Source organism: Pyrgilauda ruficollis, unplaced genomic scaffold (genome assembly GCF_017590135.1).
Source record: "Pyrgilauda ruficollis isolate IOZ18807 unplaced genomic scaffold, ASM1759013v1 scaffold15, whole genome shotgun sequence".
NCBI lineage: Eukaryota > Metazoa > Chordata > Aves > Passeriformes > Passeridae > Pyrgilauda > Pyrgilauda ruficollis.
This window is the reverse complement of record NW_024513654.1, coordinates 18159178-18179685: the sequence shown is the minus strand read 5'-3', so window position 1 is coordinate 18179685 and position 20508 is coordinate 18159178. Positions and strand designations below refer to the sequence as shown.

General features: G+C 40.1%; 1 protein-coding gene across 1 annotated transcript; it reads left to right on the top strand.

Annotated features, from left to right (window-relative positions):
* Positions 1 to 6253: 6253 nt before the first annotated feature.
* LOC121350129 (beta-microseminoprotein-like) lies at positions 6254 to 9626 on the top strand. Its single transcript, XM_041461165.1, has 4 exons — positions 6254 to 6295; positions 7342 to 7450; positions 8684 to 8789; positions 9497 to 9626. The coding sequence occupies exons 1-4, from the start codon at positions 6254 to 6256 to the stop codon at positions 9624 to 9626; spliced, it is 387 nt and encodes a 128-aa protein (XP_041317099.1).
* Positions 9627 to 20508: the final 10882 nt, after the last annotated feature.

Sequence of the window (20508 nt, the reverse complement as noted above, 5' to 3'; positions counted from 1 at the left end):
TAGAGTGTCTCATTTCTAGCAAAAGGTCATATTCATATTCTTAATATTAGTTGTTAAGACTTTGTGTTTTAAGAGATTTATAGATGTTTATGTAACATTTAAATTAAGTAGGATTTTCATTCTATTAGTTTCCTTTGTTCAAGCTGTATTTATTTATTTTTAAATTAGAGCCTTATTACCTGTAAGGTCCCAAGAATTTCTGCAAAATCTGGGTGCCAGTTTTCTTACAGATGAAGATGACTTTCTTAGTGCAAGAATATTTTCGATTTGCTGCAGAACCACTAAAAGTGTGAATAAATGACCAAGAAAAGAAATCTAACACAGGCTTTGTATCTCCTGAGAATATATTCTTTCTGGTTCTGGGATTGGGAAGAACCAGTGTATTTTTGTGATTAGCACACCCTTCCAGAAGTTATCTGTGGGTGGAGAAGCCCATCTTCCACTGAAAGGGCACCTCCTCCACCACTTGTAGTTGAAGCAGAATCTGAACAGCTCACCACAAACAAGAGCTGATACTGGAGAAGAAAGAAAATTAATTCTGATGGGTTTACCAGGCCAAGGAAATGTAGAGCCTTGTCTCATAGGCTCCAGAGAATAAACTGTGTTCACTGAGACCCAGAAATTGCATATAAATGTTTTAAAAAAGACATTTTTTAGTCTCAATGTGCAATTGTATTTGTTTTTCTATTACTAGAGTAGCTGCCTATACTGAAACTTCCTTCTTTTTTTTCCCTCTAAATAAAAATAATTTAGCAATGAAGCTCAGGAGTCTTTAATCTCCCTTTCTCAGAGCTGGGAAATGCTCAAGAACATTGCCACAAGTAATTTTTACTGATTTGGGATTTTTTTATTCATGAGATTATCCATCTGCAGGAAAGCAGGCTAATACATCCTCTGTTTTGAATTTTTTTTTGTTATTTACGCACCACCAAAAATTAATGAAATGTGTAGGGCAGAAAGAGAGAGGTACTAGTTCTGTTCTCTGTCCTTCACAGAAATGAGACTAAAGAAAAACTTGTTGAATTTTGGTAACTTTCTCAGAAATCCCATCAGAACTTCCTCTCCAAATGAGAAATATTTTTGTGTTGCTAAAACACTGGAGAATAAGTTTTTCCTATTTTTATATCCACAGGTTATACCATACAAAAGCTCCTTAGAAACAACCCATTATTGTCAAAGTCCAAATTTCAGATTCTAAAGATTTTATAGCACTCAAATTCAATCTGTTGACACCTATATGATCAAAGAATCATGGCAATACCACACATGTATGTAATCTGCAGCATATCTTACATTTTAAGGCTTTCAAAAATAAAATGCTAGCTGTCATTTTGTGAAAAAAAAATTCATGAAATTTGTTGCATTTTCTACCCTTTTTCAGGTGGCCATTCCTTTTTGCTTTCTTAAAGAGGGGGAAGGAATTCTCCCAGCCCCAGTCTGCTCTCTGAAAGTGATAAATTACTTTCAAGAAGTATTCCAAGACATTGTGGGGGTTTTACAGGGCTTTCCTGGGCTTACTTCTTCACACCACTGCATAGTGCATACTGTTATTACAAACTAAATAGCCCAAGTATAATTCTGGTGAAACCTGCCAGAGATGCAAGTCACAAAATCTGTCATGGTGTTCTGTTCTAATTCCTGCCTATCTCAATTGCACAGGCAGGGTGTAGGACAAGAAATGGCAGGAAGCAGGATTTTACACATTACAGAGGAAAACAGCAAAGAAAAAGGAGAAGAGGTCCCAAAAGCCAAGATATCCTCTGGATTTGGCTGAAGAATTCTGTGGTTGCCCTCACCATCCCAGTCTATTCTAACAGAATCCTGCAGCAATAACTTCCAACCATAGCATTTAGTCTTCATGGAATCAGTAACTAACAGGTTTTAAAAATGGAAAAAAAGCTCATGCTCTCTAAATAGAGCTGAAGTATAGTGTAGGTGGGATATACACAAAATTAACTGAATTTCCCCAGAAATAAGTCTAAAGGATGGTGAACTAAATAATTGTTGGTATGAAATTGAAGTTAAGCCTTGTTTCATTTTGTGCACGCATGGGCAGCTTTTGTTCAAGATGAAAGAGCAGATAATTTGCTACCACCTGGAGGACCAAAGGCATGCTCCCAATGCCAGCGTGGCCAGAGCAGTGTCCACTGTTGCACCATGTAAGTTCCACAAAAGCAGAGGCACTAGTGGACAGAACTAGAGCAATGCTCCAACCCGCCACCCTTCCTATAGCCAATTCCTAAAGTCACGGCTCCATAAAAAGTCTTCTTCACACATATATGGTTTTCATTTGCTTAATCAGCTGCAGGGTCAAGATAACAAATTGTGTTTGGAATCACTGTGGGTTTTTTTCATTTGTGGAATAAACTTTTCTGTCATTTTTCTGGTTCACTCAATACTTCTAAGACTTTTTTTTTACTGCACATCTTGAGACAGAAGGTAGAAGTGCAGAATATTTAGCTTTTCCCATAAGCTGGAGATACCTTTTTTTGCTGAATCTGCCACTCCTATTCATTTTGATTTACTGCCTCTGGACTTTTGTTCTTGCTGGTACAATATCTGTGGCCATCTCCCTCAGTTCTGCCCACACTTCAGAGATGGAGGTCGCCTCGTTGCAGCGTGGCCTGGTGTTTGTGATTGGCCCTTTAGATCTTTTTGTCTGTCCCTGTGTCCCTTGCTTAGCACTGATCCTTCATCCTGAGATCATGATCTTTCAGGATTTTCCAGGCTAGCTGAGAAATTATCACATGTTTTAAAAATGCATTTACACCAAGATAAAAAAGTAGGTGTTTCTCATCCCACTGCAACTGCATTGAATTAAAACTGAAATTGGACTCATGGATGGGACTTGGCTACACATGGAAGAAGGCAAGTGTGTTCAGATCAGAGAAGAAATTATATTATTGTCTCAAGCTTGGGTCTCCCCTCTTGAATTGAGGTTTCAGTTCATGTTTCTGCTCTGCCATCTGTTACCTGGGACAAATCACTCACAGTGCCTGTGTACCTTGTTATAAAATTTTTACAATTCTTTGATAATTCCTGTCCTGGGAGAGATCTAAGGGCCTAGGCTTTGAGGTTTGTGGGTATATGAACCTCAGACTAAAGAAAAGTGTTCCCACCAAGATAAAACTTCCTTCTACCACCTTTACAATATGTTCTTGTGTAAACAGTGCACTGTATATTTTCGTGTTTGCATGTGCCTTTCCTTAACACAGTTATCCTTTCTTACACACAAATGTGACAGACTTTAATACAGTAAAGCCCATGCACATTATACATAGCATTGTCAGTTTAATGTCAAGAAGAGTTTATTTGTAAAACCATGTTTACTTATGATCTGTGAGCTGAAATGCTTCATGCTTCCTCTTGTTCTTCCCCTTTCAATAGGAGTGATCATCAACCTACTGGGTTTAGTGACTGGATACACAAACTGCTGTAAGGGCTCCTGCACTTACTCTCCCACACAGCAATCTCACATTCTTGATCCCTCTCAAGAATGTCACAGTAGTACTGAAATGCTGGCCTAAGAAACAAGATTCTTGGACTGCTTTCATTTTAGCACACCTCTTCTAGCTTTGAGTTGTCCATAGATATTAGCTAGATTATTGGGCTGTTTTAATAACATGACTGCTCTGAAATCATGCTGTTTTTCTCTGTTGATTGCCTTGCACTAAAACATACAAGAAAAAAGTGTGTTGGTCATCTTGCATTACTTGGATTATCTCTGTTGTAATCAGTGAGATGTAACCAGAAACCGCAGCAGAAGGACTAGAGTAAAATAGCAAGGTAAATCTTCAAGAAAGTCTCCAAGACTTCTCTCTGCCTTAGGAAGAAAGAGGATGCTCTATCCATCAGAATAAGTGGAAAGGAGGCACAGAAGTGGGCAGAGCAAGGATAATCTTAGAATGTTTTTAGTAAGAAATTAGCCAGTTGGGAAGCCAATATAAGATTTCAACAGAGCAACATCTGCTAAACAAACCTGTTCCTCACCCATGCAAGGCACCTATCATCCTGTACACGAACAACACGGAGAAATGTGATGTTATGTGGATCACAAATGACCCAGATTATCAATACATGAATGGACTATCCTCATAGAGTTTGCTGCTAAGTGTTTTCAGCACCACAGCATTTTGTTGGGTTCCTCTGAATTTACAGATCGTGCAAAAGGGCTTCTTCATTGTCCCTTAACACTGCTCAGGCTTAGGCAGGTTACTCTCTGCTGTGGTCCAAAGAAAACTGTTTGCAAGTTCTCTCCATAGCTCTTTGCATAGCTTGCACCTGAGAAACAAGGGAAGGTCCTGCACTGGGAGCAGCTGGGCAGTCTGGAAGGTTGAGAAAGAAAATATACCAGCATGTTGGTTGGATGTTTAGGTTTTCCAGAGCTGAGCAACAAGCACATCCTTTGTCACTCAACACCAACCTAGAAAGTTGTCTTTTCTTTCATTTTGGCTGTATATTACTATATTATATTATATATTATGCATATTATATGTATAATTCCATACGTTTCGCTCCAGTACACCTGTATCACAAATTTCCATGTAACTGATAATTTTTATTCACATACAAGAACTGCTGCAGGATGCCTGAGTAGCAAAATGTTGCATGCCAAGTACACAACACGCAAGAAGAAAAAAAATTAAATAGCTCAGTAATTTTAACAGAATAAATACAGTGCAATTTGATGGTCCTTTTATTCCAAAATATCATGGAACATTTGTTCCAGATCACCTTTAAGGACATGGAGGAGCCAGTACCTTGAGCAGGATTCTATGCTACTTCCCACAGTATCATCAGCCTAGAGGAAATTACTTCTCAATACCTAAATGTTACAAAGAGCAAGCATGAAAAGCTAGGGCACATCCTTAGGCATCTCACAGATGTTCGACAGTTAGGTCAGGCAGTACAGGAGCAGGACATGAGAAGGGAGACTGTGAACTCTCTCCATCTTGACTGGCTTTGGCCTAGGATCAGGGTGTAATACTTCACTATCCTACTGTGCCTTTGCCCCTCTCCTTTAACTGGAAAATGAACACGGTCTGAAACACCAACATATCCCAAACCACAATGCTGTTCATTGGCTTCATACGTATTTCTGAGAGATTCAAAGGGGATATGTGGACTGTTGATTTCAATAATGAAATTCCCAGGGCTGACATGCCCACTGATTAGGAGTCAAGGGTATGGCAGTTACCCTCCATTCCAGGGCAGGGCGTGAATCAGCACTGCCAAGTCTAACTTACTACAGACAGGCTGTCACAGCTTTATCAAACACCTGCAAGCACTTCATCTCTTTTCTGTCATCCTGAAAGGAATAGTCTAGTAACCGAAGAAAAACCCATTTACCCAATTTACTGAGTTGAAAGCCAGCTAAGATGTCACTGGAAGTAGTGGTCTCACTGTGACCTGCATTACACTAACTCTGGCCTTCTCTCATGGACTTCCTGAGGTACCTTTCAACTCTGGAGTTGGAGTAGAAGATGTGGAGTAGCCAACCCAGCTTGGAGTTCAGCCTCTACTCCCAAAACCACACAAGAAGTCACCACAATTATGCAGTCAGAGTAATTAATTCAGGTATTGCAAACTGTGCAGCTCTGGTAATAAGGGATAAACTTCATCACCAAGAAGAGCCACAAAGTTTGAAATACTTGAACCTTGTAGGTGAAAGCTAAGCAAAAGGGGACCATAGTGGACCTCTTTGCTATCAAATTACTGTCCTTGGAAAGTATGTCTGCCCCTGACATATCCAGCCTCTGCAGAAAAGGAACAGTTTCTCCCTGGTTACAAGAACTAAAAAATAAAATATATAATGCTTATTTCTTCACAGAGGACCTGAGCTTATGGATCTTCTACATGATGGAAAGCTGAAGAAGGAAGAAAATTATTATCTAGGACCCATGTTTTAAACCCTAGATGGTTGAAACTAAGCATGCAATTTTGTTGTGATTGACAACCATCATGTCTCTAATGGTTTTCTCAGGGCAAGTGCTAAATATTCCTTCTAGGCTTGAAAAGTGCTTCCTGTAACTGCCTCCCAACTCTGGTGTGGCACAAAAGCCACACCTATTTCTCCAGTGTCTGTTAGAACAAACCTTTCTTCCTGTGTGTAATTGCCTTATCTTAATGTCCACCCCATGAAGTCATTTTGCCAAAACTTCATTGGTGCTAGACATGCATGGTCAGTTTGCTCAAGGGCTGTTATCACAAATTCCCTCTCTATATAAGGTCTCTGAGAAGATGAGCTTCGTACATGCCATCTCCCTTCTGGAAGTCTCATAATTCTGCAAGAATGGTGAGTCCTTACATCTTGTGCTGTAAAAGATCATGGTATGTTGCTATAGGTTTTAAAGGAGTTTCTGTTGAATTTATCTCAGTACTTGGCACATTAAGAAACTTGGAGAATGTATAAATTCTGGGTTATGACAGCGAGTCAAAGAGAGGCAAAGGCAGGTGAGAACTTGGGGTGAAAAGTCTGGATAATATCTGAACACTTTGCTGAACTCAAAAAAAAAGGTATCTTGATTTTTACTCCTTTGTCACTCTCTTGCAGTTTTGTGAGTTTTAACCTCTCTTCTGCAAAATGAAACACTAAATTTGCCTCCTCTCATCTCTCAGGAATGACTTCTTTTTATAAGTCACCAGTCCTACTGTCTGAAATGACACACTTACGTACAGTATGTGTATGTGATTGTTCATTCCTGGTCTACCAGGAATAAACCTTTCTTCTCTTACCCTTCAAACATTTCAAACTAATATTGAAACTTCAGCTGAATTTTCAGAAAAAACTCACTGACAAAGGTCACAGAATATAGAATTACCTAGGTTGTGACATCTGCAAGTAAGGTACAGGGCCAAGACTTGAGTATTTAATTTCAGCTAAAGTTATTGCACTTCTTCCTAATCCTTCAATATTAGGGTGAAACATTCTGTAGTTCTACACACTGCAGTAAAGAAGTTTTTGCAACTGTGAGGTTAGTGGACAAAACCGTTGGTGACCAAGCCTATACATAAAAAAAAAAAGGACTAGAAAATTTAATGGGTAATGGAGAGGAATAGAACACACATTTTTCACAAACAGTAGCTGGGTCTAGCAGTCAATGCTTGATCCTAACAACTTGGAAAGACAGACAAACACAGACATTATTTCCCCTCCCATGTGATGCTCTGCCTCTGCTTCTTCAAAATGGTTCCGTAGTCCTGATAAGTGTGTTAAAGTGTCTAAACTGCAAAAGACAATTGGATTTTAATTTGAAACCACAATGTATTTTCCTGTTATTTATCAGCAAGACATCTTAATAGCTACTGAAGGATTGATATGAATTCTGTTTTCTTGTTCAGAACGCCATCTTGGCCTGCCTTCTTGCTCTTGCCATCAGCATGCCACTGTCTGATGCTTCTTGTTTCGTTATGCCGTTCAAGCCAGGGATGTCTAATGGTGTGGTTGTAGGTAAGAAGCCAACTGCCCTCAACTTGACAGACATCATCAGAATGACTGCTTGATTTGTCCGTTTTGTGCAATTCATCACGATTTAGAAATAAGTGGAAACAGGAGAGGAATTAAAGGGAAATGAGAGGGAAATGGGGTATGGAGAGCAATATGTTTAATATGTTATTAAAAGAACAAGTTATCTGGGGAGCTTCACACAGACCAAATTACTAATGATCTTTTTCCAGGGAAGTAGCACAGTTTTAGTTCACTCATGGGCATGAAGTAGTAACTCATATTTTTACCATGGAATCAGATCTAGAAATCAGAGAAGGGAGAAGGGTAAGTGTATGTAGTCAGTATAAAACAGGAAACAGATTTACAAGTATGCAGCACCATGCAATATACTCATGTCTTGTTTCTATATCCCAAAACAAATTCCTGAAAGCAGAATGGCTGCATCCCTTGAGTCTGCATCTGCCCTTTCTGAACACAGCTAGTCTGTCAGTCTACAGATGAGTGGAGCTTCAGGAAAAACGGTTCCCAAAAGAGAAGCATGCTATTTTTTGGGCACAAGAGGAGTTGATGTGTGCCAATATGCAAAAAAACCCTAAGTGGTCTAAAATCTAAAATACAGCTTTACGTGGGAAAGCTGGTGCTACTACTTGAAGAAATGAGTTAACATTGCCAAAGAAAAGAACATTTATAGGTGAAGACACAACCTAGAAGCACCACCACTCTCTCTTGTTCTGCTCTCATAAAATTCTGCTTTCCAGAACAGTAATTTAGGAGGCCTATAGTCTACTCTGTGACTGTTGAATAGGAACTTTACATCCAACATTTGCTTTCTTCCTGCAGCTGAGGACTGGGAAAACTTTTTTGACCAGATGTAGTCTTGCTTTAAAGAGGAGTCAACAAGAGATGGTGTTAATCGGAAAGTCAAAGCCTTTTTTAATTCTGCCCAGGTCTGTGTCTAGTTGTCTTTCTGCTGGGTTATTCAAATTCCATACTTGAAGATGAACTGCACCAGGAAACCCCATGCTGTTAAGAACCTCAGGAGACAGAAGGACACAGGTCTCTCTTCTCCATGCATCAGGGTAGCACACCCTGCTTCCTGTGTTGGGGAACCTCTGTGTTAGGCAGAGAGGGATGTTAATGCAAAAAGCCAGCAAAGATCCCACCCATTTTGTACATGCAACAGTTGTTAGTGCAATGGGTCTGACACTGAAGACTGCTCATACACTACATTTTCAGGCTGCCTTGACGAGGAAGGAAAGGTCCATGAATTTGATTCCAGGTGGAGGACTGAGAACTGCAATGATTGCTCCTGTTCCAAGACTGGAATTGGCTGCTGCACTAGGTGAGTTCAGAGCAGCAGTGGGGTTTGTCCTCTGCTGCTGTGATACAGCACAACCCACTTCCCTTTGCCCAGGAGTTCCTGAGAAATAACAATAATCCTTCTCCCACTCACTTCCTATGATAAAGTTATGCATTAATCCAACACCATCCTCACTAAACATGCAAGAAATTCCTCTGAAAAATAGAGGTTGTATTTAACAAATAATTCTTGATTTAAAATAAAAAGAGAATTTAATTCTTCTCAGGGCTAAAACATCAGGGAAGTTATTGATTCAAGAGAGAACACTCTAAGAAATTTCTATTGATCCCAGTCCAGATCTTCCCAAAGCCACACATTGACTCACTTTCCTCTGAGAAGCAGCTCAAGGTACCTTGGCTGTAATTTTTCCCATAGTGATACTCAGCCACTCATGCAATATTAGTTCCATACCATGGATGAAGAGAAGAAGCCGTAATGTTGGAATAGCAAATAAGCACAACAAACATCCCTTGGGTGTAAATCAAACCAGAAAAACTACAATTCTCCCTTCATCCTGCTTACACAGCAGGCTAAGTAACATTTGAGCTAGGACCTTTGTGCAAGTTTCCTTTTCTGCTTCCAAAAGCCTCCTCAGTATAGCCTCTTCATATCAAAGGTACAGATGCCACCTCAAGTGGAAGCTGCTTATTTCTTGGTCTCATCACCTCTTTTTCTTTTTCCAACCACAGCTACATGAGACCAGTCGACTATGATGAAGAGAAATGTGAAAGGATTTTCAACAAGGAGACTTGCTCTTATGAAGTAGTGGAGAAGGATGATCACTCAAAAGAATGCCCCGTCCATGCATGGGTGGGGTAACAGAAGAATGGTGAATTGGGGGAATAGTTCCTTTTATTGTTCTGATGGTTCTCTCACAAATTCAAAACCGCTAAAAATTCAAATGTTAAGTGAAATCTACTCATAAAACCCAACATATAATGAAACTGAGTATCTACTCACAGAAATCTCCCTTGGTTTCTCTGCCTTATGCTTCACCATGAAAAAAGAACTGACCTGTTCCTTCCCTGAGGCCAGTCATTAAAGGTGACATTTTAAAGCATCCTTGGTAGCTGCTGAGTTTTCTTCTCTGGTCATGTTTCAGTGCCAAGGAGCATATTCTATAATCTGTGCACACCTATATCTTAAAGCTAAAATAAAATCAAATAAAGCATCAGAAATTCATGTAACTTATTTTCTTCTTTAAGGATGAAAACCAAAAGAATTAAAATTCCAAAAACCATGGGGAAAAATGAAAAGCTGCTTTAAAATCTTTCTGAATGCTCTGTTTTCTATGACAATGTCTTACATGATTAGCTTTTGTCCTCTAAGGCTTCCTGAAGACCAACCTATGGACTGCAAGGTCTAGCAGTTACCCAGTGTAATCCAGTACTATTCTTCCACTACACTGAGAGCATAGCAGACCCAATCATCAGCCTGAGCTCTGAGTGAAAGAAAGGGTCCTTTATTCAGATTAACCCTTTAAAAATGAAAAGTTTTTAATTGGGCTATAGGCAGCATTGTGGCTGCATGGAGTGACTGGGCTCAGACAGGGAAGCAGCTCAGCAAATCCACAAACAGTAACTGAGAGGGAAACACTTGCCAGTATGAGCTCTCCTTTGGGGCACAGCTTCATAATCTTTATAGCACGTTTATTTAATTTCCACACATGACTATGAGCATCCTACATCTCCAAGTTCTATTTCTACACAAGAGAAAGTGTGTCAATGCTTCCACAGCTCATAGTTTCAAATTACAGAATGAGCATATACCTCATGAGCAGTGCCCAGTCCTGCTGTCTGCAGGGTAAAGGCAAACCTCAGCTTGTATTGGCTTTAACTTCATGATTCACCAGATAAACTCCAGTGGTTCCTTTGAATCCTTGCTGTCCTGTGATTGTATCCACATTCAGTGACATTGCTGGGACACACGGTCCCCACTGCAGCTGGGCAGTGAACCTGTTTACTACCCTTTGCAAGCCTGTTCTAAGATAAAGTATAATTGAAGGCATCTTCTAATGACACCATGCCTAGCACAAACTCCAGCACTTAAGGATTGAGGCTAGAGGACTTGAAAATAATTTCTGAGAAACTACTCCACCCTGGTGCATTGAAACTGTAGGATTGCTCCTTCTAATTTTCACCAAAGGAGGTGACACAGAAAGGGGAGCAGTGTGGATAGAGAGAGATGTTTTAGCAGGGAAGGCAGTGATAAGTCAAGGGGTGAAGGTTTTAAAATAAAAGAGGCTACATTCAGATTAGACACAAGGGAGAAATTCTTTAATATGAGGATAGTGAGACACTATAACAGGTTGCTCAGAGAACTTGCAGATGCATCATCCTTGGAAGTGTTTTAGGCCAGGTTGGACAAGGCTTTGAGAACCTGGGTTAGTGGAAGGTGTCCCTGCTCTTGGCAGGAGGGTTGGACTAGATGACCTCTAAAGGTCCCTTCCAATCCAAACCATTCTTTAGATGTCTTTCTGTCTGCAACAGACTTCCAGGTTGACTAGGCATATGCACCCAAATTCCAGAAAAGCCAGCCTGAAGCAACACTCCTACACAATCCAGAGCTATTTAATCGCATTTTAAATCCACCCAAGCACCTTTCTCCACCATCTGCCAAGTCCTCTTAGATGTGGATCTACCCTGTTTGCTATGACAAAATAGGAAAGGTTCATGTCTTGCCTAACCCAAAACACGTCACAGAGCACTCTTCTCTCTTCTTGTGTGCTCCAAGTTTCAACATGGAAACAGATGATTTTATCTATTGCATCTAGATTTGGAGCACCAGAAGCACAGTGGGGACCAGGATCCCTTCTGTAGCAAGGAGTCTAGCTATGGGAAGACAACAAAACCCTCAAATCTGGAAAAAACAGAAACAGAGCGTATAAAGCTCTGCTTTGAACTTCCCACTTTGGCCAAGTTATGTTTTGCCTTGGTATTTCTCTACTTCAGCATTCACAGCTACAGTCCCATACAAAGAATACATCCCCCAGCCTCAAAACTTTTAGATCATAACAACACTAGATTCACAGAGTGGAAAGAAAATACTCACAGGAAAGTTTTCTCCACTATCCTGTGAGATTCAAGGTTTAGGAGGCTCAGCAGAACCTTGAGGGGCAAATTCCAGGCAGAGCAGAACAGGTTGTGTGCTCTCTTGCCCCAAATTTCCCTTTCATCTCCTGAAAGTGCACAGCTTTCCTGCTAGAAGGAGAGGCAGTTTTGGATAGCTGGCCCCCCTCTTACAGTAAGTCTTTTTAAGGCAAATCTTTTAAATATTTGAAACGTGTTCTTGTATTTCATTAGAAATGAAAACTAGTGCTTAGCCTACCAAAGCTTTTAAATCAAACACCAGAAAATACATATAAGTCTGAGGCAAGTTTTCCAATTAAACAATGCTTATCACCTGAAGCTTAATAGCTTTGTATCCCTTCATGTTTTGTGTCCAATAAGATTTTTGCCCCAATCTTACAATGAAAATCCAACTTAAACAAGAAAGCATATATCTCATTTACATTATGCATACCAAGGAAGCCATAGATTTTCAGTTCATGTTCTGCTCTAGGCCAATTTTAAAATCTCAGATAAATTCAATTCCCAAGAATTTTGCTTGTTAACTTTGCTCTTAGTTAACTCTTCTGTTGGTATGCAGGACAGCTTGCATTAGCACCTTTTCAAAGCCTGAAAGTATCTGTTAGAATCTAATGTTGTGTGCATGTTTCCTTGGGTCAAGCTGTTGTTTATTTAAGGGTCAAACTGATTGGAATTGATTTGCTTTATGACAGGTATATACATGAAGCTGTAGAACACACAAGTCATATGACCAATCTAAAACACACAGCAAGCCTGGGTTACTTTAACCTTCTTCCCCATTTTCAAAATTCTGTTTTCACATTTTATTTATTGCAGGAGGTCTCAAGCACTGACCCATGCTCTTTACACTTCTCCAAGGCTTCATTGCTTTTGCACAGCCAATGCTTCCAGTAGATCTCCATTAAGGACTACTGATAAACTGCATTGTGCTTTTTGCATAATGTAAAAGCATCAGGAAGCCAATCTTGAATCCTTTGCACAGAGGGAAGACAGTATCACACAGCACAAGACTCGGCCAGACTCCTGCTGCAGCACCCCTAATAAGTAGCAAACCCTCTTCTCACTGAAAAAAGCCATGTCACTCAGGTAGTAGTTTTAGGGAAAATACTAAATTTCATTTGATTTCCCAAGAGCTGCATGAGCATTAGGTGTAGGGTCCTCCTAATGACTCACTCCCATGAGTTTAGCTAAAAATGGAGTCAGCCAGTTGTCACAGCCAACAGGAATATCAGTTTCCCTTATTAACTTCTCTAAAACAGATTGACATGAACCATTTTGAATTCAGGTCAGATTTATTTTTGTGCTTTAACCTAATTTTGAGGCCCACCATAGTGTTTAGTAATTAAGCAATACATTCATGCAGTTTTGAAACACAGGGTAAAGCAATAGACATCCAGCAGATCATGTCTACAGCCATTAAAGTCTTCTGAAGAAGTATTTTCAATGTGGGCAAGTTGTAATAAAATTACAAAGCTGACCCTTGTCAGAGCCTTGGTGACTTGGAGCCACCATCTCACCACCCTTCTGATTCATGGGGGAATCACAGAGCCCAGTCCCTCCAGCTCCAGCCCTCTCCTCAGAAAACACAGGATCCTTCTAATTGTCAAAATCTTCCCAGGGCAGAATTGCCTCTTTGGCTGGGCTCTGAGTCCCTGTTTTAGCCAAACCACTACATGATTGGACCAGTTTACTCTGGAAACTGCCCTGACAGACGTAGGAGTGAGGCAAACAGGGAAAGGAGGTGCTGGATGTTCCTCTCATTGCTTCATGGAACTCAAGCAGGGGAGGCACATTAACTGTTGCTGTTCCCCCACAAGCCAGGAAAGGAAGTTGATTGACCTAAGTCAGTGTGGATAGAACTGGGCTTTGAGCACTTCCAGCACAACAGAGCCCAAGGGAGAAGATACAGAGGGAAAGCAGCAAACCGACATAGGCACCGTGTCTCAGCGTTCCCAGCCATCACCTAGGCTGAGGGAACTCATCCTTCCCTTAAGAGAGGATCTGTGCTTAACATTCCAGCCCCAGAAGACAACTTCATTTACAACTACACAACAGACAATCCTCTCTCCTCCTTGTTTTAATCTTTTGACATAGAAAACCTTGTTTGTCTCAAGAGGAAATGTCCAGGCAGGTCAGCAAGAAGATGAACAGAGTCAGGTTCAGCCTCTTCTCTGCTCCAGATCCCACAGACAATTCACTCAATGTTTCAGGCTTCCATGAGCATTTGGGGTTTTTTATTCTCAATTAATCCAAGATGCTTTAAGCTGCCTTTTTTTTTTTTTTTTTTTTTTTTTTGACACAGTGCACACAGAACACTTTAATATACACTTCAGTTTCAGGATGTAGAGCTAACAGGCACCTCTGGAAGCAATAGCCTCAGTCACACTTTAGTGTCCTATTTTATGTGTATATTTTACACATATACATGTATTTGCCTATCTGAGAAAGAGCAAAAATTATATGAAAGTTATTAATACAGTTATTTCTCTTCAAGGAGAGAAGGATAACTAATTAAAAATAATTTTAAGTAAGAGAATAATTTGGAATCCACCATGCTCTTCAAGTCAGAATTGCTTATTACATTTTCCTGCAACTATATTCTTATTGGAGATATTCTCCACTGCAACACTTATTTTTCTTCAAGACACAGCACAAGATTTGTCAAGAATTATCGCAGGGACAGAGAAGAAGTGGGTCTGGCCTCTTGCTATATTAGACCCTAATCAATTGGTTTCAATTAAAATAAAACCATATTCACAGTAGTATAAGAGCTTTGTTATGTTTTCACCTTGTTGCCTTTGCTAACAAGTTACTTTGAGCAGATAATTCCTGTGAAAGAGAAATTAATTTATTTAAAGACTACTAGAAAAAGAGTATTTCCTCAAAGCACATCATTAGACACCACAACTGTTTTCTGCTGCAGAACTGCACACAGAGAGCACGATCTACCAAAATCATAAGGGTAACAAAACTTGACAGCTGTACTGCAAAACTAAAAGCAAAGTACAACAGAAGCTCTAAAGTCTCTTGGTAAGTTCATGCAAACAAATAAAGAATCATTCAGATCTTCTGTCACAACAAACAGTGGCCACCTCCTACAACTGTTACCTGACTCCAAATTCCTGAGGAGACCACACTTGTTCTACCATTTCCCCTTCTGTCCCAAAACCACTTTCAGTGCAGCTTTGTTTCCTCTTGCTGTTTGTCAATCAGTGGAAGCTAACGAGTTCAGGCATACCAATCAAGGGCCTAATTAAAGCCAGGTGTGCTAAAAGAGCCACGCTAATGGAATTAATGCAACTCATTAGGCTGGGAATGCTCTGGCAACTTTTGAAACTTGTTATGCCTATGCTCCAATTCAGAAAGCTTTGAATCCCTGCAGCCCTAATGTAGCCACAGTGATACATGCTAATTTTTCTGGCTGCTTCTGAGAGGCAACCTCATATACTGTGTGTTTTAACAGTCTAATGTCACAAAGACCTGGACACCCATGCTAAGATATGTATTGAAGAAACTTCTTCATTTTACTGCTGCAGAAGCAACACTGCCTTTGGTGTCTGATTCCAGCTGTGTTTGAGGCAGGACATGCATACAGTGAAATAAAACTGGAACTTTTTCTTTCTTTGCCTTCCTCAGTCCTTAGCATGGCTTCTGGATGAGACAATACACATCTCATCTCATTTTTGCTGCCAAAAAGGTGCTACCTGGTCATGCTGATCTGCCTCTGGTGCCCAAGCCTGGCTTTGCTTCAACAGCTGAGAGATACATAACTACAGCTAGTTCCTGCTAAATATGGACATAATGTGTCTCATTTAAAATAATTGAAAATATAATAAATCAGGCTGAGAACAGTGGACTTTCCACGCTACTGCACTGTATGAATGACCTGTCCTGTACCTCCTCACAGCAGGTCAGTTGAACAATAGTGTCCTGGTCCTTGATGGCCTGCCAGCTCTGGAGGCACTGCTTTCTGGTGGTCAGATTTCTCCACTGACACCAGTGCTGATGCAGAGCAGCCAGTGTATCTGCTGGAGTTTCTTCAGATTTACACCAGCACAATGGAGTTCAAGATGCCAAAGTATGTTAGTGCACAAAATAAGCCTTTGCAAGACTTTTTGAGGTGCCACCTTCTGATGGATGATCGGAACAGGTTAGAGTGCCCATTGGGAGCACATTTACATCACCTGCCTTTGCACTGAACATTGTTTCCTCACTGTATATAAATAGACACTACTCCTCATTATTATATGTGAGCAGCCCATGCAAGTATGGTAAGTTATCAGCTTTGTGTGTGTGCATGTATGTAATATTTTTACACTGGAAGTATTTTTATATTTGATTTTATTTGGAATAGTAGGACTGATCCATAACTCTATGCTAGATCTTTGAAAAAAACCCCCCCTTAATTATAAAAAAATTTTCTTGTTTTCTTTCTAGAAATTCTTGCTTTTTTTTGGCTTGATCCTTCTCTTCTCAAGAACTCTGTGTGTTCCTGCTCGCTGTTATCTTAGACCAGCCAGAAAATATGGTAAGAATGGCAAATATATTAGACATCCCTGAAACATAAATTCAGAGATTCAAAGGTTTTTTTTTTTTTCTTAGAAGTGCTGGAATAGCATAACATGCTCTTTGCTGAGGAATGATCCAAACTGCTTACTCAGGAATCAACCCACCCAGAGGTATCTCTGGATTGAGAGATTCAATAATTACACTCTGGGCTGATGTATAACTGAGGTACTTGCCTATGTGGCAAAAACCCATGTACTTTTAAGAAGCATTGATTAATCTGAAGGGGGCACCTGACACTAAAATCAAAGCAAAGACAAGACAGCTGTTGTTTAAATTGTGTTTAGTAGTGCAAGTTGAAATATTGTAAGAACTGGGGAGGAGGACGGAATGAGAAAATAAAATCAAAACCTGTGTGTTGAATATATGAAAGGGCAGAAATATCCTCCTGTAGCCATAAGCTAAGGTGTTTTTCAGATCCATTGCTACAGCAGAATAATATGCATCCGTATGTTGTTGCAACATTTGATCATGCCTTGTCGTACACTCATGCACACCGCAGGAGCAAAGACAGGGTAACTTGTGGGCAAAGCACAGGGTTAGGCTCTTCCCTGGTGTGATTCTACAGAAACCAGTGCTTCGATTTCCACAAACATGAGAGCGTGGCCTACATCTGTTGATTTACTGACTATTATTTTCTGGTGTGTACGTTCAGGGTGCCTTTCAGACAGAAACCTCTATGTTTTTGGTGCGGTGTGGAAGAATGAAGATTGTTTCCAGTGCAGGTGTAGGATGGGTGCAATGACTTGCTGCAGCTTGTAAGTTTACCCAAATTATTGTTTGTTTATTCAGAAACTGATTGAAATATTCAGACTTAAAAAAACCTCATTGAAAGCATGTACTGAAATGCACTCATGAGAGCAAAACTCCTTTTCCTGTTTCCCAGTTAGCTCTAATCATGACCAGCAGAATAATTGGTCAATCACACAGACTTTTTGGGGAAGAAATATAATGAAACACAGGGTGTTCCCAGCACACAGCTCTTGCTCATCACCCAGTCCTTCTTTTGATTCAGACAGTAACTAGGTGTGTGGTTCCCTTTAGCCTCTGTTTTCTTGCTCCTTCTATTCACCAGCTTGTCTCCAGATACCTAAACACCCCACAACACATGAACCTTTGAGCTTCTGTAGCTCTGCACCAAACTACTGACCTGCCTTCAAGCATCTACTCAGATATTCTAACATACTTGCCATTCTGTCAAGAGCCCACATTTCCTCCTTATCCAAACAGGACACACATGCTGATAATTTGCTTTCTTGTGTGTTTCTGCCTATGGATGGTAGTGACTCATCAAGGAGAGCTGTGTCTTCCTGAATAGTGATATGAAATTATTATCTTGCCAGAAGACTAGAAAAATCCTTCTTTTAAGGGGAGGGGGAAAGAATCCCATAAAAGTGAGGAAGATTACAATCCAAGGAACTTTTAGAGGGAAATATTCCCAGCTTTTCTCAGCCATAAGTGGGAGGGAGTTGGCCTGTGCTGAGAAGAGGTCCAGCTGGGAGTCATTCATGCTGAGATGATTCAGCACTCTGTAAATTGTTTTTATTATCACGAAAGTTTTAGTTTGAATGGGGAAGACAGAATTAATCCGTACTTTGCCTTTGTGTGGGAATTTATACTAATCCCTAACAGAATGACCAGTGAGAACTGCATTTAAACAAGAGAAAAGTTGGGAATTCACTTCATCTGTTAACAGCCACAATATGGGCTCTGTATTCCTCCTGTCGTAACCCACAGTACTTGTTATGTATATCCACAGGCCAAGTCAATCCATGGCTGCTTCAGGATGGCTGTAGCTCAGTTGAGTATCCTTCTCAAAACGAGCCTCAGCTGCTGATTTTCTCTTTGCCTTTCTCAATGACAGGGTTGTAATCCCCAAGAAGTATGATAGGGTGAACTGTGTTGGCCTGTTCCACAAGAAGAGCTGTTCCATCCGAGTGGTGAAGAAGACTAATCCTGAGATAAGTTGCAAAGTCTACAACGGAGTTGGATAAGACCACAGGATGTATTTCTCCTCTTTCACACCTACCCCAGAAGCTGAATACACTCTGGATCTCTCCTTTAGAGGAAAGCAGCAAGCAGCATGGCTTCAAGAGAAATGAGTTTGCTTCGTGTCTTTCACAGCTCTAATTGTGCCATATCTATCTCATTTCTGACTAGGTGGTTTGTCTTACACACATTTGTAACCAAATTTTATCACAGGCTTTTTTCCTGTTGGGATCCAGAATTAAATACATTTTCACATACATCAAATCACTGTAGTCACTGAGTGGTCTCCTTGAAAACAGAAGAATTCATGGTGTCTATAAATGTTTGTAAATCTAATTATGGATTTGGAAATCATCTGGCTTTTAAAGTAACAGGTATTATATAAGTTATTGCCAGACACACAGACTCATTATGCTATTACACTTATTGACATTCCCCCAGTGACATGTGTACTAGAAGAATGGGATGAAACAAACCAGAAAAACAGCCCCTTGAAAGCCTCCCCTCCCCTTGGTGCCTTGTGTAGGTCAATCCATTAATGCAGATGCACAAGGAACATATTCTCCAGGAGATGACTGGTACATTACAAAAATGGCAATCCCATGCCCGAGAGTCCAACATACTGCAAAGAAGTGCCATATAAATAGCTCTGTAGCCTTCCATACCAGGGTAGAATTTCCTGCAATAATCTTGTTTCGATCAAAGTCCACTGACAAACAACTGCATGAAAGCTGTTTTTATAGGAAACCTAGACTATAAATCATGTTTAGCCTGTAGACTTCAGGCACTACACTGTGCCTAGTGCAAAGTCCATAAAAGTAGTTAATATGAGAAATATCCTATAAAATCTATTTATACAATATTAAGAGCAATTATAAAAAGAGTGCTGTACAGCTTAAAAGGGCCAGACAAATAATTTGAGTGTGTTCAGTTTATTCAACACTGACGTCATAGTGCTTTTACTCATCTGCCTTTCCTCTACCTTCCTGAAGTGTATTACAATTAAATATTTCATCTGATGCAAACAACAACTTCTTTCAATATCTGCTGTAAAAAACCACAATAACATGGTCTATTTAAAGTGTGGTGCTGAGAACATACAAGCAGAAAACCTGCACATAATAAGGAAAACAGTTTACCAGCTATCAGAAAAACCCTATCAATAAGGAGATTCCAGAAAGCAGATAAAATGAGAAACAAAATTTATCTTCTGGAATTTTTGGGGGTTCAGGGTAAGTTAAAACAAGAAGCATGATGATATTCCCCTGTGTCTTCTTGGGACCAATGCCATGGATATCCCTGCACCTGGCTATGAGCTATGACCAGTCTGGGAGGAACAGACATCAGAGGGGCCCTCACTTCTCTACTTGAGGAGGATGAATCAGAGGATTAATTCAGTTATATATATATATATATATGTGTGTGTGTGTGTGTGTGTGTATCTATGCTTATGGAGGTAGGTGTGGATACAGATATATATACAAGAGGTATATATATATATATATATGTGTGTGTGTGTGTGTGTGTGTGTATCTATGCTTATAGAGGTAGGTGTGGATACAAGAGGTTAAAGAGGTTATGCTATCTGCTTCCTAAATGCCAGATTCATTTATAAGGGCCTGTCTAGGGACCCCTGAGTAACAGGCCTACTTTTCTGAACATTATTTAAGCAGTTCAGAAAAATTCCTGTGAAGATAGATCAGATTCATAGCTCCCCCCATGAAATGAAGGTTGTTAATAAATTGAGGATGGCTGATAATGGTTTAAATAGCAATTCTGCTTCAGAAAGAGGTAGAGATTCTCACAAAATGAAGCCAAACCAAACTTCTGTGAAATATCTACAAAGATGCCATGTAGCCCTGATAAATTTAGCATACACCTGGACACCTGGACTGTTCCACGGTACATTTTCTCCACATGCTTTTGTCATCAAGTGCCTAGTACTATTCTTTATGGATATTGTTTGCTCACTGTTTAGCAGTGCCAGAGAGAGCAGGACTCCAGATGCTAGAACACAATTAGATTTGCTAAATGTACTGTAGCAGAATTGGCCTCTG

Bases quoted from the DNA above. Each gene is read 5' to 3' on its own strand.
- LOC121350129 (XM_041461165.1), top strand. From the start codon at position 6,254: ATGCCATCTCCCTTCTGGAAGTCTCATAATTCTGCAAGAATG. The intron at 6,296-7,341 runs GTGAGTCCTTAC...TTTCTTGTTCAG, and splicing joins CTCATAATTCTGCAAGAATG to AACGCCATCTTGGCCTGCCT. The intron at 7,451-8,683 runs GTAAGAAGCCAA...CTACATTTTCAG, and splicing joins GTCTAATGGTGTGGTTGTAG to GCTGCCTTGACGAGGAAGGA.